The sequence below is a fragment of the Acinonyx jubatus genome, chromosome C2 (genome assembly GCF_027475565.1).
Source record: "Acinonyx jubatus isolate Ajub_Pintada_27869175 chromosome C2, VMU_Ajub_asm_v1.0, whole genome shotgun sequence".
Classification (NCBI taxonomy): domain Eukaryota; kingdom Metazoa; phylum Chordata; class Mammalia; order Carnivora; family Felidae; genus Acinonyx; species Acinonyx jubatus.
In genome coordinates, this window is record NC_069384.1 from 130,328,523 (window position 1) to 130,348,227 (window position 19,705).

The window sequence follows — 19,705 nt, forward strand, 5'->3', positions numbered from 1 at the left end:
CTATAGATGCTGGTGAGGATGTGGAGAAACGGGAACCCTCTTGCACTGTTGGTGGGAATGCAAATTGGTGCAGCCGCTCTGGAAAGCAGTGTGGAGGTTCCTCAGAAAATTAAAAATAGACCTACCCTATGACCCAGCAATAGCACAGCTAGGAATTTATCCAAGGGATACAGAAGTACTGATGCATAGGGGCACTTGTACCCCAATGTTTATAGCAGCACTCTCAACAATAGCCAAATTATGGAAAGAGCCTAAATGTCCATCAACTGATGAATGGATAAAGAAATTGTGGTTTATATACACAATGGAATACTACGTGGCAATGAGAAAGAATAAAATATGGCCTTTTGTAGCAACGTGGATGGAACTGGAGAGTGTGATGCTAAGTGAAATAAGCCATACAGAGAAAGACAGATACCATATGGTTTCACTCTTATGTGGATCCTGAGAAACTTAACAGAAACTCATGGGAGAGGGGAAGGAAAAAAAAAAAAGAGGTTAGAGTAGGAGAGAGCCAAAGCATAAGAGACTGTTAAAAACTGAGAACAAACTGAGGGTTGATGGGGGGTGGGAGGGAGGGGAGGGTGGGTGATGGGTATTGAGGAGGGCACCTTTTGGGATGAGCACCGGGTGTTGTATGGAAACCAATTTGACAATAAATTTCATATATAAAAAAAAAATGCAGAACCTGATTAATTAGATCGGGTAGAGTCTGAGATTTGGCATTTCTCATGGACCTGGGTAATGCTCATGCTGCCAGTCCCGGGGCCACATTCTGAGCAGTGAGGGGTGAAGGTGACAAGGCATGAAAACCACATAGCACGTGGTTGGAATGTCATAGGTGCTTACTTAATGGAAGCTGTCTAATTTAATAAGTAGCTACTGGGCATAGAGGCACTCTTAAGGTCCTTGAAGAGATGGTAATAATTACAGCTATACACTGAGTATATAAAGTGTCAGTTTTTGTGCCTGTAGACACTATCTCCTAGAACTCTTAGAACAAATCTGTGAGTTTATTCCCATTTTACAGGTGAATAAGTGAGGCTCCAGTGCCAAGAAAACATGTCTAGATAACATAAGGAACAAAAACATAGTGTGAAGCCTAATTGCCTAATTTCTTCCCTTGGTTGCTGATCCTGGCTGTATGGGAGTAACAATCTAATGGAAAATAACAACCCACATGGCCTCAGCAGCAGGTCATCCATGACCTCTGCAAGAGCCTCTTTGAACAACCCAACACTTTCTTCAAAAAAGAATGTCCTCCTCTGGCACAAAAACAGATACTCAGATCAATGAAACAGAATACAAAACCCAGAAATGGATCCAAAAACATATGGGCAACTAATCTTTGACAAAGGAGGAAAGACTATCCAATGGAATAAAGACAGTCTCTTCAGCAAGTGGTGCTAGGAAAACTGGACAGCGACATGCAGAAGAATTAACCTGGACCACTTTCTTACACCATACACAAAAATAAACTCAAAATGGATAAAAGACCTAAATGTAAGACAGGAAGCCGTCAAAATCCTAGAGGAGAAAGCAGGCAAAAATCTCTTTGATCTTGACTGCAGCAACTTCTTACTCAACACGTCTCTGCAGGCAAGGGAAACAAAAGCAAAAATGAACTACTGGGACCTCATCCAAATAAAAAGCTTCTGCACAGCGAACGAAACAATCAGCAAAACTAAAAGGCAACCGACAGAATGGGAGAAGATATTTGCAAATGACATATCAGATAAAGGGTTAGTATCCAAAATCTATAAAGAACTCCAAGGAAGACATCCAGATGGCCAAATGACACATGAAAAAATGCTCCACATCACTCATCATCAGGGAAATACAAATCAAAACCACAATAAGATATCACCTTACACCTGTCAGAATGGCTAACATTAACAACTCAAGCAACAACAGATGTCAGTGAGGATGCAGAGAAAGAGGACCTCTTCTTCATTGTTGATGGTAATGCAAGCTGGTGCAGCCACTCTGGAAAACAGTATGGAGGTTCCTCAAAAAACTAAAACTAGAACTACCCCACGACCCAGCAATTGCACTACTAGGCATTTATCCAAGGGATATAGGTGTGCTGTTTCAAATGGACACGTGCACCCCCATGTTTGTAACAGCACTATCAACAATAGCCGAAGTATGGAAAGAGCCCAAATGTCCATCGATAGATGAATGGATAAAGAAGAAGTGGTATATATATACAATGGAGTATTACTCGGCAATCAAAAAGAATGAAATCTTGCCATTTGCAACTACATGGATGGAACTGGAGGGTATTATGCTAAGCGAAATGAGTCAGTCAGAGAAAGACAAAAATCATATGACTTCACTCATATGAGGACTTTATGAGAGAAAACAGATGAACATAAGGGAAGGGAAACAAAAATAATATAAAAACAGGGAGGGGGACAAAACAGAAGAGACTCATAAATATGGAGAACAAACTGAGGGTTGCTGGAAGGGTTGTGGGAGGAGGGATGGGCTAAATGGGTAAGAGGCATTAGGGAATCTACTCCTGAAATCATTGTTTCACTATATGCTAATTTGGATGTACATTTTAAAAAATTAAAAATAAAATAAAATAAAATAAAAAGAATGTCCTCCTCTAACTTTTCTGAGTCCTGAAATTAAACAAAAATTTAAAGTGACCCCCAAAATTTTTTGGTCCTCCTCTTAATGTTTTCATCTTCTAAAGCTGATTTCTTTTGTCTCCACGATAGCCAGCATTCCATTCTTTGGATTTGGATTTTTTTTTAAGAGCAATACATAGAAATAAAAATAGAACCAGTTCATAGATTTATCTCATAGTGTTGTTGTAAAGATAAAATAAATTAATACATGGAAGAACTCAGAACTTCTAAACTCTCTTCCTATTTTTCACTTTTGAACTCAAAATCTTATTGCTGTTGGGAATTCTACACCTTGAGCAAGTTATTTAACTTCTCGGTTTGTCAGTCTCATCATCTGAAAAATAGGCAATGATAATAGTTATCTCACTGAGTTGTTTAAGCACTAAAAGATATAAGTGACTTAGCACAGCGCCTGAGTCAATAAATGTGAGCTATTATCCTAGGTAATGTTTCAAAGGAACGTGTACTAGACTTTTCATAAAGAAACATGAAATTTGAAACCTGGCACTGAAATTGCATTTTCCCTGCAATCCTCTGCTTTTTAACTTTAAAAATAGGGCAAATATTTTGAGATACGGGCAACTGGACAGCTCTTAACAAATGGGATCAGGGAAAAAGAAAGGTATGGGGACCTGAGCTTGTCTTGTCCCTGAAACACAGCTAGATCAGCATCAAACTATTTTGAACACCTAGAAAATTGGTCTGAGGATTAACACACCAATATGCATAATTTGAGCAATAGATCTTGGCAGGTATGCAGTGTGGAGAGGTGAATTGGGGGAGAGAAAAGCCATGGCGCCGTGGAAGGTAGGGAGCAATTTTCATGGAGAGAGGACAGAGAAAGAAAGAGAAAGGGGGATAGAATGCAGTGCATTGGATCCTACAAGAAAAGCACTCCCCCTGAAAGTAGCTGGAGAGAAAGCAAGAGAGAAAGAGTGAAAATACAGAGGACTGGACAAGAAAACTGTTCCCCAAAGCCACTGATGGGTAAAAAGGAGAGGGTTTCAATACTGCCAATTTTCTATAAACAGTGGAGCACAGAGTCTGAAGGTTTGCAGCTCAATGCCTGGTGGTGCTCCAGCAGAAATGCAGGGTAAATCCCTAGGAGCAGACGGTTTAGTCTGAGGGGCCCATATGCCCCACAGAGGAGCAGTTCCTTTGGCTGGAGTGTATTTGGTAGAGACAATATGGCCACGCCATGGGTAAAAGTCCTGGCAGACCCCAGAGAGCTGCCACATTTACTCATATTGGAACAAAGACACCAGAGTGCAGCAAACACTGGTGCCAGCTATGTGTTGTGATTTACCATAAACTCTGAGCCTCTGCCACTGAGTGATTACACGAGCATTTTCCGGGACAAGGTGGTACCTGGCCATTACTCAACAAGACCCTCCCTGAGGACCAGCACAGGTCCAAGCCACAGGAGTCGCTAAAGCGTGGAGTTTTGAAACATAGCCCTGTGTGAGACAAAACTCTGGATGGAGGCACCACCTGGCAGGCAGACAGCTTGGAAAAAGATGGGGTAAAGGCAGAGAGTTGAGGTCAGCCTGAGACAAAGGAGGAGTGACTGATCATGCATCCGTGAGGGTGCAAAATTCCTGCACTGGAGATTAGAGAGTAGGGTGAAGCCATTTTCACCTCTAGCATGCTCTCACCGATAACCCCAGTGAGCTAAGCAGTGCCATCAAGTGGTGAACAGACACATTTACAACAAGCCCTGCCAACCTGTACCCTCCAGGCATATCTCCACTAGGGCAGGTCAGCCTGAGAATTAGAGCAGCAGGACCCTCCCCAAGAAGACCAGCACAATCCCTTCCACTCTGCAAAGTTCCAGTTCTAAGGGAAACTTGATATAGCTTCAATTGGATTTCATTTTGTTTGCTTGTTTGTTTGTTCATTTTCCTTGCTTCTTTTTCTGCTTATGTTGTTTTTTCTCTTTATTTTGTTTCTTTTTCTTTCTTGGAAACAGCACATTTTTTATTCTATTTTATTATTTTTAAAAAATCTTTTTTTTTCATTTTTTAGCTTTTTTTTCCTTTTGTCTTTTCTATCAAGCTTCTCTCAAAACGTAGACCAAAACACACCTTGAATCTAGCTTCCTTTATCTGATTGTGGGGTTTTTTTGTTTTTAATTTTTTAATTTTAATTTTACATTTAATTTTATTAATTTTTTTTCATCCTCCCAAAATGACAAGATGGAGAAATCCACCCCCCAAAAAAGAACAGGAAAAAATGACAGCCAGGGATTTAATCAATACAAAATAGGTAAGATGTCTGAACTGGAATTTAAAACCACAATTATAAGAATACTAGCTTGGGTTCAAATAAGCATAGAAGACATCAGAGAATCCCTTTCTGTGGAGATAAAAGAAATAAATTCTAGTCAGGCTGAAATTAAAGTGCTATAACTGAGATGCAATCTTGAATGGATGCTGTGACAGCATGGAAGGATGAAGCAGAGCAGTGAATCAGCAATATAGAAGAAAAATTACGGGGGCACCTGGGTGACTCAGTTGGTTAAGCATCCGGATTTCAGCTCAGGTCATGATCTCAACGTTTGTGAGTTTGAGCCCCACATCAGGCTCTCTGCTGTCAGTATGGAGCCTGTTTAGGATTCTCTCTCCCTGTCTCTCTCTGCTCCACTCCCACTTGTGCTCACTCTTTCGCAAAAATACATAAACATCAAAAAAAAAAAGATAAAATTATGGAGAATAATGAAGCAGGAAAAAAAGAGGGAAAGAAAGGGGAAAAAAAAAAGACTCAGAGAACTCAGTGACTCATTGAAAAGGAATAACATCTGAATCATAGGAGTCCCAGAAGATGAAGAGAGAGAAAAGGGGGCAGAAGGTTTATGTGAGCAAATTATAGCAGGAAACTTCTCTAATCTGGGGATGGACACAGACATCAAGATCCAAGAAGCACAGAGAACTCCCATAAATTCAACAAAAACTGACCATCACCAAGGCATATCATAGATTACAAAACACATAAACAAGGAAAAAAGCTTGAAAGCAGCAAAGGAAAGAAGTCCTTAACCTACAAGGGAATACAGATCAGGTTGGCAGCAGATCTATCCACAGGAACTTGACAGGCCAGAAAGGAGTGGCAGGATATATTCAACATGCTGAATGGGAAAAATATGCAGCCAAGAATTCTTTATCCAGCAAGGCTGTCATTCAAAATAGGAGAGATAAAGAGTTTCCCAGGCAAACAAACACTGAAGGAGTTCGTGACCACTAAACCAGTCCTGCAAAAAATTTTAAGGAGGACTCATTGAGTGGAGAAAAAACAAAACAAAACCAAACAAAACAAGACCAAAAGCAACAAGGACTGGAAAGGATCAGAGAACATCACCAGAAATACCAACTCTACAGGCAACACAATGGCAATAAATTCATATCTTTCAATAATCACACTGAATGGGGCGCCTGGGTGGCGCAGTCGGTTAAGCGTCCGACTTCAGCCAGGTCACGATCTCGCGGTCCGTGAGTTCGAGCCCCGCATCGGGCTCTGGGCTGATGGCTCAGAGCCTGGAGCCTGTTTCCGATTCTGTGTCTCCCTCTCTTTCTGCCCCTCCCCCGTTCATGCTCTGTCTCTCTCTGTCCCAAAAATAAATAAACGTTGAAAAAAAAAATAAAAAAAAAAATAATCACACTGAATGTAAATGAACTAAATACTCCAATCAAAAGACATAGCGTATCAGGATGGATAAGAAAACAAGACCCACCTATATGCTGCCTACAAGAGACTCATTTTAGACCTAAAGATGTCTGCAGATTGAACGTGAGGGGATGGAGGATCATCTATGCTGCTCATGGACGTCAAAAGAAAGACAGAGTAGCCATAATCATATCAGACAAACTAGATTTTAAAACAAAGACTGTAACAAGATATGAAGAAAGGCCTCATATCATAATGGAGGAATCTATCCACCAAGGAGATCTAACAAGTACAAATATTTATGCCCCAACTTGAAACACCCAAATATATAAATCAGTTAATCACAAACATAAACTCATCACTAATAATAATACCATAATGTTAGGGGACTTTAACACCCAATTTACAACAATGGACAGATCATCTAAGCAGCAAATCAACAAGGAAACAATGGCTTTGAATGACACACTGGACCAGATGGGACTTAACAGATACATTCAGAACATTTCATTCTAAAGCAGCAGAATACACATTCTCCTCGAGTGCAGGTGGAACATTCTCTGGAATAGATCACATACTGAGTCACAAATCAGCCTCAACAAGCACTAAAGATCGAGATCATACCATGCATGTTTTCAGATCACAACACTAGGGAACTTGAAATCAACAACAAGGAAAACATTGCAAAGCCCTCAAATACATGGAGGTTGAAGAATATACTACTAAAGAATGGATGGATTAACCAAGAAATTAAAGAGGAAATTACACAGTACATGGAATCCAATGAAAATGAAAACAAGACAATCCCAAACCTTTGGGATGCAACAAAGGTGGTCATAAGAGGGAAGTATATAGCAATCCAAGCCTTCCTAAAAAGGAAGAAAGGTCTCAAATGCACAACCTAAACTTACACTTAAAAGAGCTGGAAAAAGAACAGTAAATAAAGCCCCAAACCAGCAGAAGATGGGAAATCAACAATACTGAAATCAAAAAAATAAAAAAAGAGTAGAACATATCAATGAAACTAGCAGCTGGTTCCTTGAAAGAATTAACAAAATTGATAAACCCCTAGCCAGATTGATCAAAAATAAAGAGGAAAGGACCCAAATAAATAACAAATGAAGGAGGAGAGATGACAAACAGCACTGGAGAAATACAAACAATAAAAAGAGAATATTATGGGCAATTATATGCCAATGATTGGGCACTCTGGAAGAAATGGATAAATTCCTGGAAACATATAAACTACCAAAACTGAAACAAGAAGAAATAGAAAATTTGAACAGACCTCTAACCAGTAAAGATATCGATTCAGTAAACAAAAATCTCCGAACAAGAGTCCAGGGCTGCATGTCTTCCCAGGGGAATTCTAGCAAAGATTTAAAGAAGAGCCAATACCTAATCTTTTGAAGCTGTTCCATAAAATAGAAATGGAAGGAAATTTTCCAAACAATTATATGAGGCCTGCATTACCTTGATTCCAAAACCAAAGACCCACTAAAATAAGAATTACAGATCAATATCCCAATGAACGTGGATGCAAAAATTCTCAATACATTACTAGCCAATCTAATGCAACAATATTTTAAGAGTTATTAACCACAGTCAAGTGGGATTTATTCCTGGGATGCAGGGGGTGGCTCAATATCTGCAAATCTATGAATGTGACACACCACATTAATTTAAAAAAGAATAAGAACCACATGATCCTCTCAATAGATGCAGAAAAAAACATTTGACAAAATACAGCATCCTTTCTAGATAAAAACCCTCAGGAAAGTAGAGATAGAAGGAACATACCTCAGGATCATAAAGGCCATATACAGACGACCCACAACTACTATCATCTTCAATGGAGGAAAAACTGACAGCTTTCTCCCTAAAGTCAGGAACACGACAGGGATGTCCACTCTCACCACTGTTCAACATAGTACTGGAAGTCCTAGCCTCAGCAATCAGACAATGAAAAGAAATAAAAGGCATACAAGGAAGAAGTGAAACTTTCATTCTTCACAGATGACATGATACTTTGTGTGGGATACCCAAAAGACTCCATCAAAAAACTGCTAGAACTCCTACATGAATCCAGAAAGTTGGAGGATATAAAGTCAATGTACAGAAATCATTTGCCTTTCTATACACCAATAATGAAGCAACAGAAAGCAAAATCGAGGAATCAATCCCATTTATAATTGCACCAAAAACTGTAAGGTAACTATAAATAAACCTAACCAAAAAGGTAAAAGATTTGTATGCTGAAAGCTATAGAAATTTTGTGACAGAAATTGAAGAAGACACAAAGAAATGAAAAAATATTCCATGGTCAGGGATTGGAAGAACAAACATTGTTAAAATGTCTATACTACCCAAAGAAATCTACACATTCAATGCAATCCCTATCACAATAACATCACCATTCTTCACAGAGCTAGAACAATCAATCCTAAAATGTGTGTGGAACCAGAAAAGGCCTCAAATAACCAAAGTAATGTTGAAAAAGAAAACCAAAGCTGGAGGCATCACATTTCTGGACCTCAAGCTGTATTACAAGGCTGTAATCATCAAGACAGTATGGTACTGGCACAAAAACAGATGCATAGATCAATGCAACAGAATAGAGAACCCAGAAATGGACCCACAAACATATGGTCAGCTAATGTTCAACAAAGCAGGAAAGAATATCCAATGGAAAAAAGACTGTCTCTTCAGCAAATGGTGTTAGGAAAACTGGACAGCGACATGCAGAAGAATGGACCTGGACCACTCTCTTACACCATACACAAACTAAACTCAAAATGGATGAAAGACCTAAATGTGAGACAGGAAACCATCAAAATCCTAGAGGGGAGAACAGGCAACAATCTCTTTGACATTGGCCGCAGCAACTTCTTACCAGACATGTCTCCAGAGGCAAGGAGAACATAGCAAAAATGAACTATTGGGACTTCATCAAGATAAAAAACTTCTACACAGTGAAGGAAACAATCAACAAAACTAAAAGGCAACTGATGGAATGGGGGAAGATATTTGCAAATGACATATCAGATAAAGGGTTAGTATCTATAAATAATTTATCAAACTCAACACCCACAAAACAAATAATCTGGTAAAGAAATGGGCAGAAGTCATGAAGTAACACTTTTCCAAAGAAGACATCCATATGGCTAACAGAGACATGAAAAGATGCTCAACATCACTCATCATCAGTGAGATACAAATAAAAACCACAATGATATACCACCTCACCCCTGTCAGAATAGCTAAAATCAACAACCCAAGAAATAACAGATGTTGGCAAGTATGCAGTGAAGGGGGAGCACTTTTGCACTGCTGGTGGGAATGTAAACTGGTGCAGCCACTGTGGAAAACCATACGGAGGTCAAAAGATTAAAAACAGAACTACCCTATGACCCAGAAATTACACTTCTAGTTTATTTATCCAAAGGATATACAGATGCTGATTCGAAGGGGCCCATGCACCCCAGTGTTTATAGCAGCACTATCAACAATATTATGGAAAGAGCCCAAATGTCCATCAACAGACAAATGGATAAAGAAGTGGTATATACATATATACAATTCCTTGGCGATCAAAAAGAATAAAATCTTGCCATTTGCAACAACATGGATCAAACTAGAGGGTATTATGCTAAGCGAAATAAGTCAGTCAGAGAAAGACAAATATCATGTGATCTCACCCATATGTGGAATTTAAGAAACAAAACAGATGAACATAGGAGAACGGAAGGAAAAATAAGATAAGATAGGGGCGCCTAGGTGGCTCAGTCAGTTGAGAGTCCAGCTCTTGATTTTGGCTCAGGTTGTGATCTCACAGTTTGTGAGATTGAGACCCGTGTCAGGCTCCACGTTGAGCATGGATCCTGCTTGGGATTCTGTTTCCCTCTCTCTCTGCCCCTCCCCTGCTTGCGTGGTCTCTCTCTCAAAATTAAATCAACATTAAAATAAAAATAAATAATAAAAATAAAATATAAAATAACAATAAATATAAATATTATATAAATATTTATATATAATATATGAAATTATATTTGTTATAAAATATATAAAATAAATATGTATATAAAATATATAAAAATATTTTATATAAATATAAAATAACAACAAACATAGAATAAAATGAAAACAGAAAGTGAAGAAACCATAAGAGACTCTTAAACACAGAAAACAAACTGAGGGTTACTGGAGGGGAGGAGAGGGGCTAGATGGGTGATGGGCATTAGGGAGGACACTTGTTGGAACGCGCACTGTGTGGTATATGTAAGTGATGGATCACTACATTCTACTCCTGAAACCAATACTACATTATATGTTAACTAACTTGAATTTACATAAATTTAAAAAATAAGACCAAGAAAAAAATGGGATCAGGCACAAATAGTCCAAGGCTACAAAACTTTTGATGTTTGTTTATTTTTGAGAGAGACAGAGAGCGCGAGCAAAGGGAGTGACGAGCAGAAAGAGAGGGAGACACAGAATCCAAAGCAGGCTCCAGACTGTAAGCTGTCAGCACAGAGCCTGACATGGGGCTCAAACTCATGGACTGTGAGATCATGGCCTGAGCCGAAGTCAGACGCTTAACCGACTGAGCCACCCAGGCGCCCCATGGTTTCTTTATATTCTAGGTGTCCTTTTAGACTGTGGCTTTTTTTTCTGTGCCCCAGGGCAGACAAGTCTGTCCAGGGTTCCCTCCGAATAACCTTCCCCACTGCAGTTCAACATCAAAGGTGAAGTTCCCTTCATTGCTGTGTCAGCATCTCTCTCGCCTTTCCCTCTGTAGTGTCTCTTTCGGTGTGCAGAGTCTCTTTCGGTGTGCAGTCTCTTTCGGTCAGCCCTCAGTTCTTCAAGAGGAATTGCTCTGTAAGTGGATTTGTGTGTTCATAGAGAAGTTGTGTTCAGAATCTTTCTGCACTGCCATCTTGGACTGGAAGCTGTTTTGTTTTCTTGATAGGTTACCTAGTAATTTATCTATTTTATGTATCTATTTCAGAGAATAACTTTTTAAACTTAATTTTTGTGTCTTTTTCTTAAAGCCTTTTTCTGTTTTTATATTAAATATATTTTTGTCATTTGCGATATTGTATTTAAGTCCATTGTAGAGGACACAAATAGCTACATCTAAATGCGGGGGGGTGGGGGGGCTAGGAATGTAGCCATTTGCCCATCATTTCCATTACAGTGGTAGAAATGGAAGTTGGATTTAAAAAACTTTTTAAATTTTTTTGTGTTTATTTTTGAGAGAGAGAGAGAGAGAGAGAGAACAAATGGGGGAGGGGCGGAGAGAGAGGGAGACACAGAATCCGAAGCAGGCTCCAGGCTCTGAGCTGTCAGCACAGAGCCCGACACGGAGCTCAAACTCATGGACTGTGAGATCATGACCTGAGCTGAAGTCAGATGCTTAACCAACTGAGCCATGCAGGTGCCCCTAAAAACTTTTATTTAGAGCTAAGATGACCCAGTGGATGGCTTTAAAAAGTCTTTTCAATATGTCCTACAGCCTTGAGCATGTTTAAATGGAACAAGAAATTAGGGCATCTGTTTATATAATTGTTTCAAATTGAACAACCATCATTTTTCCAGAAGAAGCATGTGAGCATTGTTCTGTGAAATAAAATAACATAGAGGTGAAAGACAAAAAAACAAAACAAAAACAAACCCCACAGATAGTCAGAGATTCCTCTGGCAGGTAATTGTAAAGACAAATGATAGGATATTCCTACTCTCTTAATAGGATCCCCTGAAGCATAACACACAGAGTAGGGGGGAGGGTAAGGGCTACAATATGCCCAGTTATGAAGAAATGAGAATTTTCTGACAGGTCCTGAGAAGGGGATTTTTATTTTTACAATTTCTCCCCTTACTAGTGTCACCAGAAATGAGGTCATCCATTATATTTGAGCTGGCAAGCGCCATTTAACACCATGTAACATTTCTACATTGCTACACGTAAGAAACAGAATTGGTTTCCAGCATCCTGGGGCAAGAATATGTCCAAGAAATAGAAAGGAGAGCAGACAGAAACGACAGAGCTGAGGTTCGAGTATATTGAAGCTGGCAAATTCTTTTCACATACAATTACATTCTTTTACCTGGAACCCAAAGCAACGAAGAGGGCAAGAACATCCTAACCAAAATCATCTCTACATCAGATCCCAACACTGTCTGCCCAGGATCCTCTGTCAGAGAAAAGCAGTGATGGGCATTTGGGGGACATAACTGTACCCCAAGGATCACTCTCCAAATGTTAGGGAAATGCTTTTTGGAAAATAGATCATTATACCTGTAAGAGAGCTAGATCACATTCATTTGTGACCCTCTCTCCATTTTAGAGCTAAGCAAAATGAGACCCAGAGAGATGAAGAGACTTTTCCAAACGCCCCTCATTATTGATAAAAGCTCTCTGATTTTACCTGTTATTTGTTTACACCCTGCCTCGCCAACCCATCCCTGTCCACACATCCTGGTGGGCAAGAGGGATGTAACAGCAAACAAGGAACTTAGCTTCTGCATTTTCACTTTGTTTCTCAAAACCCAAGGTATGCAGTCCAATAGCCTGCAAGCGGTCACAATTTTACCTAGTGATTCTTAGGAGCATATTCACAGCTGCAATAATAATATCCCTCACCTCCCATTTCTGCTTAAGAGAAAATTAAATGGGCTAGCACAGCCAAATTAATTAGCTAGTAGGTTGAACCATATGATAATTCCAATTTTGTTGGTCCAACACAGTTGAATATTGGCAATGTCACATGGTTCAGTATGACATTCAAAAGCATCCTGGTGTCTCTTAATAGAGAATCACTCTTTATTTTGATAGATCATCCCTTATATTCCATGAAATGTGTTATGTGGGCTTCAGTTAGAAAATCCAAGTCTGGAGAATAGGTAAATAAATTGTGGTGTATATACACACTTAAAATAGTTCAGAACAGCAGTAACAAAGAACAGGTTACCTATATACACAACATAGATAAACAAAGAGAACAGATATTATGGTGAGTGGAAAAAGCCAGATACAAAAGATTACATGCTATAGGATTCAAATGACATGAAGGTTTGGAACTACCCCAACTCCTTGTTTGACTGTGATAGAAGACGCAAGAGCAGTGCCTCTGGGGAGTGTATGGTTTGGGAAAACTGATTGGATGCTGAAAGTGTTCAATATCTTGAACCATGTCTTGGTCACGAAGGTTTAAACATTTATACAAATCCATCCAGCTGTGTATTTTAAATTAATGCACTTTACCCATTTTGCTATATGGGCATATATTTTAGAAAGAAAGAAAGAAAGAAAGAAAGAAAGAAAGAAAGAAAGAAAGAAAGAAAGAAAGAAAGAAAGAAAGAAAGAAGGAAGGAAGGAAGGAAGGAAGGAAGGAAGGAAGGAAGGAAGGAAGGAAAAGAAAAGAAAAGAAAAAAGGAAGGAAGGGTGAGAGAGGGAGGGAGGAAGGAAGGAAGGAAGGAAGGAAGGAAGGAAGGAAGGAAGGAAGGAAGGAAGGAAGGGAGGGAGGGAGGGAGGAAGGGAGGAAGGGAGGAAGGGAGGGAGAAAACTACATTCTATAGACCCTCATGATACAAGTTAGCATAGTAGATAAGCATAGGCTCTGAAGACAGATACCAGTCTGCTACTAACTAGATATTAGCTATTTGACCATTGATGGTACACTTAACCTCTTTAAGCCTCAGTTTTCTTATCTCTGAAATGGAGACATACAGGAATACCCACCTCATAGAGCTTTGGGGATATTAAATAAGTTAATATTGTGAGGCACATGGCACAGAATAAGTACTAAAAGATGGCCCATTGGTACTAGTGGTAACGCTAGGAGCAGAGTCCACACTGAGGACCACCCCTTCCCGTGCATACACATCAATTTCTAGGGAATCCCTTCCTCTGAAAAACTCTCACTCCTCACGTGGTCCTCGGTGGAGGAGTAAGAAGCAGGTACTAACGCTTGCCCCCGAGCAGCTCCCCTACTTACCAACAGGGTATCTGGGAGGTTGTGCTCTCTTGTGAAGGTGATGACCGCAGGGGTGATATCCAGCGCATTGAGTTCCAAAATGGCAGTGTTGATGGTATCTGTATCATGGGCCCAGCCCGCCTGGAAGAACACAGCCACCTTCCTCATGAGAAGGCCAGAGCGCACACGTTTGAATACATGTCTTGCCACAAACCTCATGGCTTCCCCAAGGCTCCTGCTGCCAGTTGACCCTTGCAAGGGGATTCTCCTGACCGCCTGCAAGAGTGCAGGCTTCCCCTTGTAGTCTGAGAAGCGAGTCAGGTAGTCTGTTTTGGAGTTGTACGAAACGACAGCCACTCGGGCACCTGTTGGGCAGTTACTTTCACTTATATCCATCTTCATCAGTAGGGATAATAGAATGTTTCTCATTCTCTCAAAATCCAAGTGGGAGACGTCATTTGACATGTCCAAGGCAAAGACCACTTCACTAGGGAACACGGGGCATTTGGAAACACCTTGACACAATGGATACACAGATTTAAGATTTTCTGTAATGCCTCTGAACAGGGGAAGTTTGAGATTCAAGTGAAAAAGAAGATCTATTACGTACCTGTTGAGCAAGCTGGAAGGGAAATTGTTTTGGAGAAAACACAAGACATTGTTAGTTTATATAGGCAGTGGTATGTTTTCCAGCTGAGTGCTTTAATATGAAAAAACCATCTCCTCTGAGAAATTCAAGCAGTGAACTTCTCTCTTGCCTATTTGCTCCCCAGTATCCATTCTTCCTTTTTTCTATAGCAGTAGATCCCAGTCTCTGGGCATATGGCTGCCTGGCACAAAGATGGCATTTCCCAGTGGGGGAGCTATCTTACTAAGTTCTGAGTAATTGAATAAGAGAAATGGTAGAAACAATTTCAAAAAGATATTCTTCCCTTTTCCCTTCCTTTTCCTACCAGCTAAAGCTTGATAGACATCTTGGACCTTGAGGGCACTTGGGAAACAGGGCCCCCTTACCCTAATGGCAAGGCAAGAAACTATAAAGACCCCGTGTCCCTGAATACTGTGGAGCTCTGTATCAACCCTGGACTGGCCACTTCCTGGCTTTGATCTGAGAAATACACTTGTGTCATTGCTATTGAGCACTGAGGTCGCTCTGTACCGAACTTAAACCTAACTAATACACTGAGATATTCTGAAACTATATATATATATATATATATATATATATATATATATATATACACACACACACACACACATATATATGTATATGTATATATACACACACACATATACATATACACACATATCTAAAACCATGTATAATATACTATATATATATCATATACCATATATTATGTATAAGTGTGTATGCACAAGTAATATGTTTTATGGAAAATATCAGAAAACCAAAAATTAAAATTACCTTTAATCTATAACATATATGCATGTGTATGTATATTTAATTGTTAATTTAGTTTTATAAAACTCGGACCTTAGTATATGTCCTATGTTGAATCTTTTTTCACTTAATATATGATGAACATCTATTCTTCTCGTCCATATGTTTAGAGCAGTATCACCTCGTCTACTATAGATGTCTCATGATACTCCCACCAACATCCCTTTGTGATGAGCGCGTTTATACATGTATCTGTGCATCTCTGTCCAATCATGGTCCTATAATACCTCTATAATTGTGGCTTTTGATATGCAGTGTCCAATTGCTCTTCAGAAAGGTTGTACCAACTGACAATCCAACCCACAGTGTGTACTTTTATACATTTCCCAAATTTAGGTAGAGAAATTTTTCTCATCTCAAAAGTATTTCCAATTTGAGAAACAAAAAGAGTATCTCATTTTCACTTGTATTCTTTGACCTCTTGGGAGGCCAAACATTTTTACAGGTTTATTGTTTGCTTGTATTTTTTTCTTCTCCGAATCTTCCATTCATCCATGTCTTTTCTCCCATTTTCAATCCAAGATTTTTTTACATCAGGTTTAACAAATATGAAATATCTGTGCTTGTAGGAGAAAATGATTGAGTAGGACCAACTGTATATACTTTGACCTGACAGAGTTAAAAAGATAGGTCCTTTGCTTGGGTCCATTGCTTATATTGCATATATTTCCCCCCATTTTTCTGTGTGCTTTTGACCTCACGGTGCTCTTCAATATAAAGGGGTTTTAATTTTTGACATGGTCAACTCTGACGTTCTCCCTTTGGGGTCAAAATTATAGTATTATTCTTTATGATTTCTAGGAAAGAGGACCCCAGAGTCTCCTGGACCAGAAACTGAAAGGGAATGGACAGAATTTAGAGTTTGAATAAGGAGGGCCGGGTGTATGTGGAGAAAACCCAAGCATCTAAATTAAGCACTCTGCCAAATCAACATTCTCTCCCTATTGCTAGTGAATAGGGAAAAGTACATGTTACAGGATGCAAATATCCTGGCATACATTGAAGACACTAAGTAAATTCCAGTCTGGGAATGTGACAAAACATTAAGATCCAATCATTTGCAAATCCATTTTTAAAACATAAATATAAATTTAAAAAGACACATTTCTTATTGAAGGCTCACTGGTGATCCCTCTTGTTTAAATGGGTGGGATAAAAATAACAAGGCTTCTCTGTATTTGTTTTGTTATAAGAAGCACCAAGATGCAGACACGGAGGTGTGCAATTGCCAGTGCATTTCAGGAGGTGCCACATTACAAGAGAATTTTTCTCCACCATTGAGATGGCATGCCTTTTAACCACTTCATTTCTGAGACCACATTCATGAAGATTACTTGCCCCAGGGGAGACTGAGCCAAATACATTAACTGATAAGAGCTTTTCATGTGAGACAAATCCACAGGTGACTTAAGTCCCCAATCCGTGACCCATTCCAACTTCTCACCACTGGCCCCCATTTGAGCCTTTTCCCAAACAACTTACGGCAGTTTTCTTGTATTAAGTCAATGATTTCACAAGATTGCTAGAAAGATGGAAAAAGAGAGAAAAGTAAAAGGTATTTAATGTGAAGCATATTCCTTCTTAACCCCAGGACTTAGAAATGTTATATGTGTGTTATCAGTGCCTTTCTGAAGCTTTTTAAGGTATAATCGAAAACCAAAAAATTGTTACAGCACATGAAACTATCCAGAAGTTATACTTCTAGACAGAGCAGATATTTAAAAACATTTAAAATATATTTTATATACAACACAGTGCTCGTATTATTAGAGATAGGTAAATAAGGGGAATTCTTTATTTTTTTATCTGCCTCACAAAGCAGTGGAATAAAATCTGATTTTGAAGAAGTTTCAACCCAGAAATCTTGGCATAAAAGGCAAAGAAATGCCTTCAATTCTTGGATCTCTATGTCAGCAATTCTTGGAACAGTTCATTAGAATAACTGCCAAGACACGGGCCCCTCACACCTCCCCTAGAATTCTGCTGTGTTCCTTTGATCTCTCCCCTCTGTTCTGTTCATCCTTTGACCCCATTACTTCTTGATTCTCATTTGTTCCCACCTCCTTCCCCCACAGAGTAGTATTTTTGTACTTGTGAAATAAAAAGCCATCATAGCTTCTGAGATTGTTTTCAGGTGTGTCACGAGACACGAAGACCTGTACTATACTATATGTTGGCTTATAAATACTTTATAAGCAACTTTTAAACTTTACAACAAGGCATATAGCACAGGGGTAGTAGCCTCAAAGTCTTTCCTTCCACCTGCAGTACTCAAAAACAACCAAATTCCTTCCACAATTTAAAATATTATCCGACTCTTTTCACTGATGTGATTCTAACATCTCTGAGTAAAGTTTATAGATCAACTTAAAGTACTAAAATAATTTACAAGAGGAGAAGCTAAAGAATCTTCATAGCTTTCTATTTGGTGAAAGTGGAAAGCTTTGTATGCTAAAAAGGATAAGGTTTAGAATTAAAATGTTCACGTACCATCACATCTACCAAACCTTTGGCACCCTTGATGCCCTGGAAAGAACAGATATGAGTTTAAAATGCAAGATTCTGAAGTACAACATATTATTCTCCAGAGTTGGCAAGAGATTCTGAGAAAGCTACCACAGTATAGCCCACTTTCTGCCCTTTACTCCTGGCCCTGAAATTCTGACTCCTTAAGGAAGAAAGTCTAGGAGGTGTGGCCCAGACCTCAGAATCCAGGATATCCAGGATTGTGGTACATAAGGACCTTTAGAAGATCAGGTCATCTTGTGACCAAGCCACAGTATAGGATCCAATTCAGAAAAAGACCTTTCAAGATCTCAGGACCGTTCATAGACAAGTGTAAAGCAGACCTCAGTCATTCCCTATCCCTTCTCCTCAGGCTACTCACTGACACCCCATCTCTGCTCTTGTGCTGCACAAGTCATCCCTGGAAACCCTCAGAACAGATAAGCCTTACTGCAGCTACTCTGGGAGTCGAAGGACCCTTGCTTCTATTTAGATTCTACAAGGTAGTAACTTGTCATCTCGGGCAGATAACTATAATCTTCTCAGCTTTTGTTTTCTCAACTGTAAATGGCCATGTCCAGTCCTTATGCTTCTAAGATTTTTGATTCTATGACTTTGTTGCTGCTCTACAGTGAATGGTAAATGCAGTGAAACCACCAGGTTCAACCCAGGACTCACTCACTACACCATCCCTCATGAAATGACAGCCTAGCCTCATAGGATAAGGCGTGGCACAAAGTGACAATAGCCCCAAAGTCTTTCCTTTCATACCAGATGAACTCCCAGGCAATTTTAAAAATATTTGTGGACCAGCAACATTGTTAGTTTAGTTAAGATTGTATAAATGTCATATTTTGTTAAGATTTCCTTCTAGTGTTTGCATAATGTTGTTACTTGCCTTGTTTGCATTGATAAACTCACTGTCCAGTGAGTTTTATGTATTATGTATTTAGACATGTTTATAAATCTCCAGCCACTCTAATATCTTCCCCATGTTCAGGTAAAAAATATATACCGAATAAATATACTGTATCAGTTGATGTCCTCTAAAGCAAATCTGGCCCATTCCCTATATACATCCTCTAGTGCATCCTAAATGTTCATTTCTTCATTAAGATAGCTCTTTGCAAATTCTCATTTACTTTTACCCAGGGGTTGAAAATAGAAAGAAGAGTCAATGTTACCACTGGTCCTGGAGGGCCTTGGTCACCTGGAGTTCCAATAAATCCAGGAAAGCCAGCATTACCCTAAAAATAGCCAAACCAAAGGAATAAGCTTCTCCTCTTGAATACAACTTGATTAAAACCATCAGACCCATTTTAAGATACCAAGCTGTCATTATTTCTAAGGTCCCATGAGTCTGCTATGGACCAGTTAGTTTATGAACTGTATCAATGGAGTGAGACACCAAGACTAGAAAAGGAGGGGGCTCACTATGGGAGCCATCTAAATTGCCCCCTACA

At 39.3% G+C, this 19,705-nt stretch overlaps 1 protein-coding gene across 4 annotated transcripts in view; it reads right to left on the minus strand.

Moving 5' to 3' along the window:
- LOC106971588 (collagen alpha-4(VI) chain-like) overlaps positions 1–19,705 on the minus strand; it is a 123,546-nt gene that overhangs the window by 24,740 nt on the left and 79,101 nt on the right. For all 4 annotated transcript variants that reach the window (XM_053221467.1, XM_027061871.2, XM_027061870.2 and 1 more), the window contains exons 28-32: positions 19,427–19,489; positions 18,228–18,263; positions 17,220–17,259; positions 14,886–14,897; positions 14,297–14,790 (exon numbers count right to left, since the gene is read on the minus strand). In XM_053221467.1, the coding sequence (XP_053077442.1) occupies positions 14,297–14,790; positions 14,886–14,897; positions 17,220–17,259; positions 18,228–18,263; positions 19,427–19,489 (645 nt within the window). The remainder of the gene's footprint in view (positions 1–14,296; positions 14,791–14,885; positions 14,898–17,219; positions 17,260–18,227; positions 18,264–19,426; positions 19,490–19,705) is intronic.